Source organism: Pelodiscus sinensis, chromosome 16 (genome assembly GCF_052426305.1).
Source record: "Pelodiscus sinensis isolate ZL-2025 chromosome 16, ASM5242630v1, whole genome shotgun sequence".
NCBI lineage: Eukaryota > Metazoa > Chordata > Testudines > Trionychidae > Pelodiscus > Pelodiscus sinensis.
The window spans coordinates 41,577,053-41,588,465 of record NC_143067.1 but is presented as its reverse complement, the minus strand read 5'-3'; the positions used below and the strand labels follow the sequence as shown (position 1 = coordinate 41,588,465).

Sequence of the window (11,413 nt, the reverse complement as noted above, 5' to 3'; positions counted from 1 at the left end):
GCAGTGCTTGTGTCTGGTGCTTGCCAAAAGAGGTCTTCAGTGGGCTGAGATGAACAGGGCTTGACAATTGTGGGGTGACTTGCGGGGGAGGGCAGAAGCTAAAGTTGAGCAAGACGTGGGTGATGGTGGGTGGGGGGGTTCTCCAGGAGATGGAGCAGCCTTGCCTTGTCTTGGTTTTGAATTCATGTCTTCGGGTGGGGCGTCTAGTGAGGTTGGAGTCTTAGTACTGCTCCGGACACCTCAGCTCTTTCCTGGTCCTACCTGAACGTTGTGGGCCTCCTGCCCTTTATTTGGGGGGAGGACGATGGGGCGTGCTGTGCTCCATGTGACTGTTCATCAGCTGACTTCCCTTCCTCACAGCTCCTATGACACGCGCAGCAAACACGAGATCATCCGATGCCTGAAGGCTTTCATGAACAACAAGGTGAGATCCCTGTCCTCGGCCTAGGCCCATCCAAGTGTTGTCGCCTTCTCTTCCTCGTGGATTCAGTGCTGGCAGCGTGGGGCTAGCCCCAGAAGTGTTAGGGACATGGGGATGGACTCTTCAGTAAACACTCGCTCACGCGCTGCCTCCTCCCCCTCGGATTGTGCCCTTCCCCCATCTCCCACCTGGGCCCTAGTGTACATTCTCCAGCCTCTCTCTTGCAGGCATTTTGGAGCACTTGGTTCGCTCTGTTTTCCTCTGCCCTGCATCATCCTCTCTGCTGTACCCCTGCGATATTCCCATCTCCTTTCCTGCTTGCTCATACGCGAGAGCGCTGTCTTCCTTCCAGCCTCCCTTTCATGCCCCAAGCCATCTCATTCCCCTTCCCGTTTGCAGGCATTCTGGGCACCAAGTATTAATCCGTTAAACTGCCCTGGCCCTCTGTTTTCTCCATTCCTCCTCCTTGGTCACACATGCTGTGAGCGCTCTCGGCTTCCTTGCTAGCGTCTTTGGTTCCTTTCTCTCTGGACACTTCTCTCCCTATGCACGCTCGTTGGGATCCCACCAAGCCCCTTTCTTCTTGCTGGCATCGATCATTTAGGACCCCCAACTCCTCCTTGGTCTCCCCTCTGAAAGGATGGAAGGGCTGTGTGGACAGACGTTGGCCAAGCATCTTGCCATCTGCACTGTCTGGGGAAGTGGCCTGCCTTGAGCCTTACAGCAGTCTCAGCTTTGAGCCATAGACGGTTCTCACTGTGCTCCTTGCTTGGCTGGCTGAGCCACGTGCACTAACCCCCTTTCTGCCCCCCACAGTTTGGAATCAAGACAATGCTAGAAACTGAGGAGGGGATCTTGCTGTTGGTGAGAGCTGTTGACCCCAAAGTCCCTTCCATGATGATAGATGCTGTGAAGCTGCTGTCTGCTCTCTGTATCCTGCCGCAGCCTGAGGATATGTAGGTGTCTCAGACTCAGCGAGCCCCATCCCTCTAGACGGGGCAGTCGTTTGCCTCTCTGGAGACCCCTCTTCTCTCCCTTCTCGCCCCACCCCCAATTCAGGCAGCTGCTGAGTCTCTCTTCCTGCTGTTTCAGGCATGAGCGTGTTCTGGAGGCGCTGACTCAGCGAGCGGACGTGGAGGAGGTGGAGCGATTTGGTCCCTTGTTGGACGGTCTAAAGGGCAGGACCTCCGTGGCACTGAAGGTACCTCACCTCTCGGGTTGTGGGCATTGTACTCTGGGGGTGTCAGCTCCAGCAGTTTGGCTGCTCTGTTTGTAGCGAGCAGGGCGCGGGAGGGAGGGTGTCGGATGCCGTGTGTTTGATAGCTCCCGGTTTGTAGCACTCCCTTGGTTGATGGGAATGGAGTTCTGCCTGATGACGAGAAAAGGCCTGGCTCAGTCTGATGCAGAAACTCTCTGTTTTAGGTAGCCTGCATGCAGCTGATCAATGCCCTTATCATCCCCGCCGATGAGCTTGACTTCCGAGTCCACATTCGAAGTGAACTGATGCGTTCTGGGCTGCTGCACGTCCTTACGGTAAGGAGCAGTCACCTCCTCCTGCGGGGAGCCGTCCTCAGTGAGGACGGCAGCCACTGCCTCAGGACTTGGTACTGCTCAAAAGCGCCAGTAGCCATGGAGTCGTATGGCTCTTCCCAATCCAGCAAAACGGCATCCTTTCCCTGTTGGAAGTTCAGTCCTACAGAGAGTAGAAAGGAGCATAAACTCTGGCAAGTCGTGTACAGCATCTCATTAGGCAGGCCAAAAAGAATGCATTTGAAGAGCAGCTAGCAAAGTTCAAAAATGTAAAGGTCATGAGATGCAGGAAGTCTGCCAGCCAATCAGGGGCCACCGGGCCATCCAGGCACTGAAGGAAGACAAGGCATTGCAGGGAAACTGCATGTATTTTTTGCATCATTGGTCCCTGCAGAGAGATTTCCAGACCTGACCCATCCTTTTTATGTGACCAATCTGCAGAGCTATTCCATACTGAGGTGTTAGTAGAGGTGGTTTTGGGACACATTGATAAATTAAACAGGAGCAAGTCACCAGGACTAGATAGTATTCACCCAAGAAATCTGAAGGAATTCAAAAGTGAAATTTCAGAACTCCTACGTGTGGTATGGAATTTATCACTAACAGCCTCTGTACCAGATGACTGGAGGAAAGCTAATGTGATGCCAATTTTTTTAAAAGACTCCATAAGTGACCTTGCAATTACAGGCTAGTAAGCCTCATTTTGTTAGTGGGCAAATTGGTCGAACTATAGGAAAGAACAGAATTATCAGACATCTAGATAAACGTTATTTGCCAGGGAAGAGTCAACACAGCTTTTATAAAGGGAAATCACAGTATTCAAGATGTGGGCGTACCATGGATTTATATTCTCTGTCTTACTCTCTATTCCATTTTTAATTATGCCCAACATCGTTTGCTTTTTTGACTGCTGCTGCACGCGGAATGGGTGTTTTCAGAGAACTCTCCACAGTGACTCCGAGATCTGTCTCTTGAGAGGAAACAGCTCATTTAGTCCCCATTCATATTCTACGTAGAGTTGGGATTACGATTTCCAATATGCATTGCTTTGCATTTATCAACATGAAAATTAATCTGTTTTGTTGCCCAGGCACCTAGTTTTGTGAGATCCTTTTGAAGCTCTTTACAGTCTGCTTCGGACTTAATTATTTTGAGCAGTTGTGTAGTATCTGCAAATTTTGCCCCCCTCGCTGTTTACCCCTTGCTCTACATCATTTATGAGTATGTTGAATTGGCTTGGTCCCATGACAGAGCCCTATGGGACACCTGTAGTTACCGCTCTCCATTCTGAAAACTGACCATTTATTCCCAGCCTTTGTTTCCTATCTTATCAGTCCAGGAGAGGACCTTCCCTCTTATCCCATGACAGCTGACTGTACTTAAGAGCCAAGGGTTCCATCTAAGCACCCTATATCCACTGGATCCCCTTTTCCACATGCTTGGTGACCGTCTCTTAGAATTCTAGTGGATTGGTGAGGCAGGATTTCCCTTTACAGAAACCATTTCCCGCAAGAATTTATGTTCATCCATGTGTCTGACAATTCTGTTCTTTACTATGGTTTCAATCAATTTGCCCAGTACAGAAGTTAGACCCACTGGCCTGTAATTCCTAGGATCACCTCTAGAGCCCTTTTTAAAAATTGGTGTCACATTAGCTCTCCTCCAGTCATTTGGTACAAAATCTGATTTAAAGGCTCCAAACCACGGTTGTTTGTTCTTTAATTTCCCATTTGAGTTCCTTCTGAACTCGGGTGAATGCCATCTGGTCCCGGTGACGTGTTACTGTTTAGCTTATCAACGTGTTAAAAAATCTCCTCTAACACCGCAGTCAGGGAAAATTCCTCAGGTTTGTCTCCTACAAAGACTGGCTCAGGGTCGGGAATCTCCCTCACATCCTCAGCCAGGAGGACTGACACAAAGAATTGAGTTAGTTTCTCCACAGTGACCATACCGTCTTTGAGTGCCCCTTTAGCATCTTGATCGTCCACTGCCTGTTTAGCCGGCTTCCTGCTTCTGACGGACTTAAAAATACTTTGCTAGTTTTGAGTTTTTGCCTAGCTGCTCTTCAAATTCCTTTTCATTCCTCTAAAGCACCTGGCATTGGCCGCTGTCAGAGGACAGGGTCCTGGGCGAAATCAGCCACTGGTCTGATGCAGTGTGGCTGTTCTGTGTTCAGACCCTTGCTGCAGGAATGATGTGGGCTGTATTGAAGCCCTGTTCTTGGTCAGTGCCTCCTCCCTCCTACTTACCCAGCCTCCAGGGTCAGTTGGATGATGATCACACTCCCTTTGGTGTTTGCATCCCTGGGTCTGTGCCCGTAAGTTCCCATGTGGCAGCCTGTCAAGGGCCACGCGGGCAGGGGAGGAGCCTCTCCCTTGGACCTGCTGAGGGAGAGGCACCCCCTGTGGCTGGGAAGAGAGCTTTCTCCCTGAGACCGTCCCTAGCCCCACCCCAGAGCTCTCACCCCGCCTGCGTCCTCCTTAAGCCCTCAGTCGTGAGCCCATCCTGGAGCCCTCAACCCTGCATCAAAATCCTCTGCCCCAGCCCTGAGCCTTCTCCCACCCCCCAACTGCTCCTCCTTGGCCCCACCCCAGAACCTTCACTTCCCAGCATCCAGTGACCCTCTGCCCCAGCCCTGAGCCCACTGTGAACCCCCCCCACACACACACACATCGCCTGCACAGTGATACTTCTTCACATGCCGTCAAGCATCTGTGGGAGCGCTCCTAGAGCGTGGCCCCTTTTTCTGTGGCTGTGAGTTCATGCCACCGCTGGCGGGCCTCTGCCTGCATGCTGGCCTGTGCTCTCCCGGGCTTCCAGCAGACTTGTGTGCACATTAATGCTCATTACATTCCTTTGGGCTCTAACGTGGCCGTCAGAAAAGCAGTCTGCTCTCCAGTGACCCCAGCAGAGCCCGGGTAGCTTCTGGCAGCCTCCTTGGATGTGCTTGTGCTGTTGGCAGGAGCTGCGGAAACTGGAGAACGAGGAGCTGAAGGTGCAGCTGACTGTGTTTGAAGAGCATGGCGAGGAGGATTCTGAAGACCTCAGGAGCCGCCTTGACGACATTCGCATGGAAATGGAATATCCTTCCACTGCTCAGTGGGCAGAGGGAGCGCTTGGGGCAGGGGTATCCCCAGGGGGGCCAGTCTTTGCACCATCCTCGTCTCCATGTAAGGGAAGGCTCTGAGGCTGAGGGTCTTTCCTCTGGTCAGGGAGTGTCTGGGCCCAGCTGGGCTTCCTGTCATCAGGCCACATGGATCCAGGGCTTGTTTGGGGCAGAGCTGCCCATTACATTGTAGGATGCCTCTGACCCACCAGGCAAAGCCTGCAGAGGTGAGAGTGAAACCCTGGCGGAAGGGCTGATCCTCTGCTCGGGATTTGGGGTTATGAGCAAAAGAGGAAGGCTGTGGGAGGCAGCTTGTCTCTCTTCCAGAAACTTCAGTTTCAGATTTCGTGATATATTTTTTTGGTATAGATGATGTGATTTGTCCCTCTTTTGGGTAGGCACGGCAGAGCCTAACTTTCGTTTTTTATCATTTTGATGGATGATTTGACTAACTTTTTAAGCATTTTTGTGGGAAATAAGATGGTCAGCTGACAATAGGTGTTGAGACTCAAAAAGGCGAAGCTTTGTAACCATTCAGACATCAAATGTCAAAATGTACCAAGTAAATAGAAAAGTCCAAGTTCTCAAGTAGCTTGTTCCTTACTCTGCCAGTCAGTACATTTCACTTGTCAATGGAAATACTTTGTCCCTTTTGCGCTTGTCCAGTGAAATTGAGGTTTGCTGACAGTTACCCAATATCTCACCCTTCCCAAAGTTTGGCTGTTTTGGATTTTGCCACCAGAGGGCACGTGGAACAACTGCTGCTTTCCAAAAACTAAGTAGAGCAGGGGTTCTCAAGCTCTGTGATACCGCAACTCCCCTCTGAGGGACCCACAGTTTGAGAAACACGGCAGTAGAGTATTTCCATTCGTCTGTCCCACACGGAATGAGACCCTAGATAGACAGAGCCATGCCAAACCTCCCTCTGGGGAATTACCCCTTCTGTGTGTGTCCCCCGGAGGGTAGTCTGCCCTGCACAGCTGAGCCTTTCCCACTCTGTTGCTTGCAGTTTTGGGGAATAAATAAGCTGGAGTCGGAATAACTTTTCCAAGTCCTAGAGGGAAAGAAGTGAGCTAGGAGCTGGAGGTCCAGTGTCATGGAACGTCTTCCCCAGCAGACCTGATATGTCTGTTAGTAAGAATTTAGGCAGGAGAAGCCATGCCAAACGGCTGTCCAGGCCTTGTGTGGAGTAGGGCTGTAAATAGCCATTTAACCAGTTAACTGTTTTAATGGTTAAAATTATATCAGTTAACCAGTTAACCGTCGGCAGCTAGGGCTGGGGTCATGCTGGCCTGCACTAACACAGCTGGGGCCTTCTTGGCTGCATGGGCTCCAGCACAGGACAGGGCCAGGATCCTGCCTGATCTCCTGGGCCACTCCAGCACAGCTGGGGCCAGGGGGCCAATGCAGGCGACCCTGCCTGCCACCCTAATGCAGCTGACTGGACTCAACCAGGACTGCTCCAGCCTGGCACAGTTGGCCAACCAGCAGGTTGCCTGGTAAGCATTCTGCTAACCCTAATGCTTGCCAGCTAACCGGGTAACCTTTTATATTCCTAGGTCGGAGGGGTGATAGCTTCACCCTGCTTCACGGGGAGAGTGGTACAGCCCGCTTTTCCTAGGTCGGAGGGGTGATAGCTTCACCCTGCTTCACGGGGAGAGTGGTACAGCCCGCTTTTCCTAGGTCGGAGGGGTGATAGCTTCACCCTGCTTCATGGGGAGAGTGGTACAGCCCGCTTTTCCTTATTCGGAATGGCTGTGGGGGCAGTAAGATTTCCTGGCAGCGGGTTGACTTGGGGCTTCTGGCCACGTGCAAAAGGGTTATTTGTGCTCTCCCAAGGGAAAGGTGCCTAGGAGGCTGCTAGAAATAGGAGTTTGTGTGTGTCTAGGTATGTGAGCTCACCCTTTCCCTCTAGTGAGTATGCCCTGTGGTCCAGAGATTGAGGGCTCCTTCCTTATTTGAGGGTGTAAGCGGGCTGCACAATCTGTAGAGCTCTCTGTGCCAGTGTTGCTGCATAGCCATCCCCTCTTTCTTAAACACCTTCGATTTGTTCAGTGTCCAGGGGGGCTTGCTTGGCTGAGATGGGGGAGAAAAGGGGAGTCGTGAAACGGAAGGAGCCGAGGGGTCACTGCATAATGGGAAAGGGGTTACTTGGAGTGAGGCGGAGGGATAGGACTTTGCCCTCCCCCCCAAAACGGGGCCCACGGATACTGTTTGGGTGCATAAGGCAGGGATGCAGAGACACTTGCTGTCTCGTGGGTGTGGAAGGAATGAGTTCCCAACAGCCTCCCTTTTCCTGCCGCCACTCCAACCGGGAGCTGGAGTGTCACTGGGAGAGGGTGGCTGGGCTCCAGAAAGGCTCGGGAAGGAGGAGTGAGAGCCCCATTTTAGACCAGTCTCCTGCAATGTGTCCTCTTCATTTTTCCCATGCAAAGCTCTCTGTGCGAGAGGGGAGCGTGCTCAGGCTTTGAGGGTACTTTGACTGGCTGCTGCCTTCTCTCCAGAGAGGGCAGCGCACCTGGATGCCTCCCCTTCCGTTTCCTTAACCTGTTCTTCACTGACTTCAGTGACGTGTTCCAGATTCTCCTCAACACAGTAAAGGACTCCAAAGCAGAGCCATTCTTCCTCTCCATCCTGCAGCACCTGCTGCTCATCCGCAACGATTATGACGCCAGGTAAGGAGGGTGCTTTGTGGGGGAGACATTGGAAAACACAATCCCAGCGCCACACACGGAATGGCAGGGGCTAAATTACCTGTTGCTACTCCAGAGAACGATCTTGGTATCATCAGGAATAGTTTTCAGAAAAGTTCAGTTCAGTGTGCAGCAGCATTCAAAGCCACTAACCGTGTCAGGAACTGTTAGGGATGGGCTAGCAAATAAGACAGAAGGGCCGATAATACCACTCTTATCAATTCATGGTCTGCCCACGCCTTGAATGTTGTGTCCAGTTCTGGTCACTCCATCTTAAAAGTGGATATAATGGAACTGGAAAAAGTTCAGAGAAGGGCAACAAAGAGGTTCTTGGGTATGGAACATCTTCCATCTGAGGAAAGGTTAAAGAGATTCGAGCTGCTAGCATAGACTAGAGAGGATTAAGGGGAGATATGGTAGAAAATATCATGAATGGTATGAAAAAAAGTGAGTGGAGAAGTGTTATTTACCCTTTTCCACATGCAAAAAACGGGTTACCTGATGAAATTAATAGGCAGCAAGTTTAACGAGAGAACTTTTCACACAACGCATAATTGGCCTCTGGAACTTATTGCCCATAGGATATTGTCATGGCCAAAAATATCACTGGGTTCAAAAAATAGTTAGATAAGTTATTGGAGAATAGGATCCTCAATTAGCCAGGGTGGTCATGGATGCAGTCCCATTCTTAAGGTGATCTAAGATCTGGCTACCAAAAACTGAAAGGAAAAGGCTGAGATGGATCATTCCAACTGTCCTGCTCTTTGCATTCCTCCTGAAGCTTTGGGTGTTGGCCACGTTGGAAGACAGGATATGGGCTAGATGGACAGTTGGTCTGACCAGTGCGGCCAGTCTCACAATCCTGGGAGGAAAGGATTGGACGTTGCATAGGAGGCAGAGCTCAAAGTTCTAACACCCCCTTTAGGGAGAAGGCGAGGGGCTGCAGTGTTGTGCATACAATAAGGAGAGTTGGGCCTCTGGCCTAGGTTGTTCAAAGAGGACCAGACGTTGGCCAAAAGTCCTTTTCTGCACGTCCTTTGCAACAGCTGTGGTGGCCTGTTCTAGAATGGGAGGGTACAAAATGCCAGCTGTGCCCAGAGTGGAACATCAGCCAAGCACCAGTGACCTTGGGAAAGCTCCAGGAGCTCATAGGGAAGGCAAGGGTAAGCAGAAAGCCGTGTGAGCGTGTGCTAAGGGACGGAAACCCTCTGAGTACCACCTTCATATGCAGGCACATGCCTAAACTGGATTTCACAGCCTCTGATGTTGCCACAAGATTTCAGACAATAGTACAGCTGTGGAAGCTACTGGCCAGTCTGCCTGGTCAATGGTGGCTCAACCAAAGAACCATCTGGCATGACAGCAAGATTTCTCAGGCGTGTCCAACTGAAGAATGTTATTTCTGCAACAGAACTGGAGAGAAGATGGCAGAGAATCTTGTGGAAAGCACTTTGTGTTTCAGATGAGGGAACAAAACCAAACCTGAGTCCTTTGATAGCGTTTCAGGTGGCTGGATTGCCTTTTGACGGTTCTAGAGCAGTGTGTTCAGCCGGTGGGTTGTGGCACCCAGAGGGGTTACGAAAGGTAAATGGGATGTTGTGGGGCTGAGAATTGTATTACAAGCTAAAAGCAAAGAAAATCTTCCTACCTGTCTGCCTTCATTCTTAGCGTCATGTATTCTCAGTCAACCTCCTGAAACAGCGCAAGCTTTATATAGGCCCGTTGCTATCCTCTGATGCATCTTTTTCTCTTTGATACTAAATGTAAGGAAGTTGCAAAAAAAAAGTTGATGTCAGGAGAGGGGCTTCCTGTCTGAAACGGTTGAGAGAGACTGTTCCAGAGCAAGGAAGATAGACTCTTGCTTTGTGAAATATTGGCAAACCTCTAACTACTGCCATAGTTATGGTTCTCAGAAGCACAACCCGGATAACTGTCTTGGGGGTTATCTGCCACCAGCAGCTGGCCCACGACGCCCGGCTCAGGGTGCAGGGCTGTTTCACTGCAGTGTAGACGTCTGGAGCCCTGGCTCTAGAACCCTATGAGATGGGAGGACCCCAGGGACTGGAGGTCAGGTCTGGGTGTCTCCCACCTGGGCTCCAGGCTGAACCTGGGAGTCTGTACTTCAACAAAACAGCCCAGCAAGCCTGAGTCAGCGGAGGGTGTCTAATTGGCGGTGTAGCTGTACCCTTGGAGCTAAACTTGTCTGGGACAATTTGATACCAGCTAGTGCAGCTTCAAGAACAGCTTGGTTTTTTTTTCCTGTTTCCAAAATGCACTGGGTTGTATTCCGTGCTGGGAATGAAAAGATTATGCCAAAGAGACTCAAGCAGTAATCTAAAATAACCCAGCCACGGTTCTGGTTTTTCATTAGAAGAGAACGACAGGAGGGCGATGGCCAAGGCTTGGCTGTAATATGGCTTTTGGAATCTGCTGGGAAGTCCCTTGCCAGAAGATTTCTATTCCAGTAAAATATCACCAAGCACATTTAAATGCAGTGAGTTGGCCTCAGCCGTGTTGGGCTGTACCTCATGGCTTTTGGCGAGAGAAGGAGTTGATATTGAGTACGCTGCTCTAGCTGTAACTATCTGTATTTTCCAAGAAAGGGCTCTCTCTCCCTGCCCAAAGGAATTGTGGGCTCTACCTCCTTAAATGGTTTTCATTAATTATTTTAGCCTTGAGCGTGCACATGTTTGGGAGTGTCTTTGTAGTGCTCCAAGCAGAGGCATGGCTCCCCTTTCTGAGCGTGGTATTGGTAATGTGGCTAGCACGCCTGACTTGGAGACTACTCGTTACAGACATGTAGGTTGGAAGGAAGTTTGTTAAGGGCAAACGGAAACAACTAAGCTAATTGTCTCCCTAACTAACAGTGAATACGTTACTAGTCTGTCTGGAAATTGTTTTCCAAACCCATTGTTGGGGAATAGCTCCTGTTGGTTTGGCATAAAAGTAGTCTCCTGCCAGCAGGTGGTCTAGATTGCCATAAGAAGGCTGGAGCTCTGATCCAAGGAGACAGCTCATAATTAGTCCCTACCAAACTCATGGCCATGAAAATGCATCATGGGCCATGCAGTCTGGTCTTGTGTGCGCTTCTACTGGCGCTGTCCAGGTTTCACGGAGAGACCAGCATTTCTCAAACTGGGGATCCTGATCCCAAAGGGTGTTGCAGGAGGGACGTCCTTTTAAAGGGAGTGTGGTATTACCATTTACTTCCGCACTGTCTCCAGCCCTGAAGGCAGCACTGCTTCCACAGCAGCAGAAAAGCAAGGGTAGCAGGACCACCAGCTTCCCTACCGTAACCTTGTCACCCCCAGGACCCCTCCAGCACAATCCCAGGACATTTCAGAGTACATCTGAAATCATGAAATCATCATTGTAAAGCCAATGACTGAAACTGACTAGAATGGGGTGGGTGGGGGTGGGGGTGGGGGTGGCAGGGCATAGGAGGACGAGACCAGTTCCTGAAGGGGCTAATTGCCAAGAGCAGTGTTAACACTGGTTCCTTTTTTCTCTTTCCATAGGCCTCAGTACTATAAGCTGGTTGATGAATGCATTTCCCAGATCGTTTTGCATAAGAATGGTGCTGATCCAGACTTCAAATGCAAGCGCCTCAACATTAACATTGAGGGGCTAATAGGTGAGTCCTGAGGCTGTTGGGGTCACAGT

General features: G+C 50.5%; 1 protein-coding gene across 1 annotated transcript in view; it reads left to right on the top strand.

Moving 5' to 3' along the window:
• Positions 1 to 11,413, top strand: part of DIAPH1 (diaphanous related formin 1) — a 109,101-nt gene that overhangs the window by 40,892 nt on the left and 56,796 nt on the right. The window contains exons 7-13 of the mRNA XM_089769607.1: positions 361 to 424; positions 1,238 to 1,377; positions 1,514 to 1,622; positions 1,844 to 1,954; positions 4,914 to 5,032; positions 7,616 to 7,732; positions 11,269 to 11,384. Of these exons, the coding sequence (XP_089625733.1) occupies positions 361 to 424; positions 1,238 to 1,377; positions 1,514 to 1,622; positions 1,844 to 1,954; positions 4,914 to 5,032; positions 7,616 to 7,732; positions 11,269 to 11,384 (776 nt within the window). The remainder of the gene's footprint in view (positions 1 to 360; positions 425 to 1,237; positions 1,378 to 1,513; positions 1,623 to 1,843; positions 1,955 to 4,913; positions 5,033 to 7,615; positions 7,733 to 11,268; positions 11,385 to 11,413) is intronic.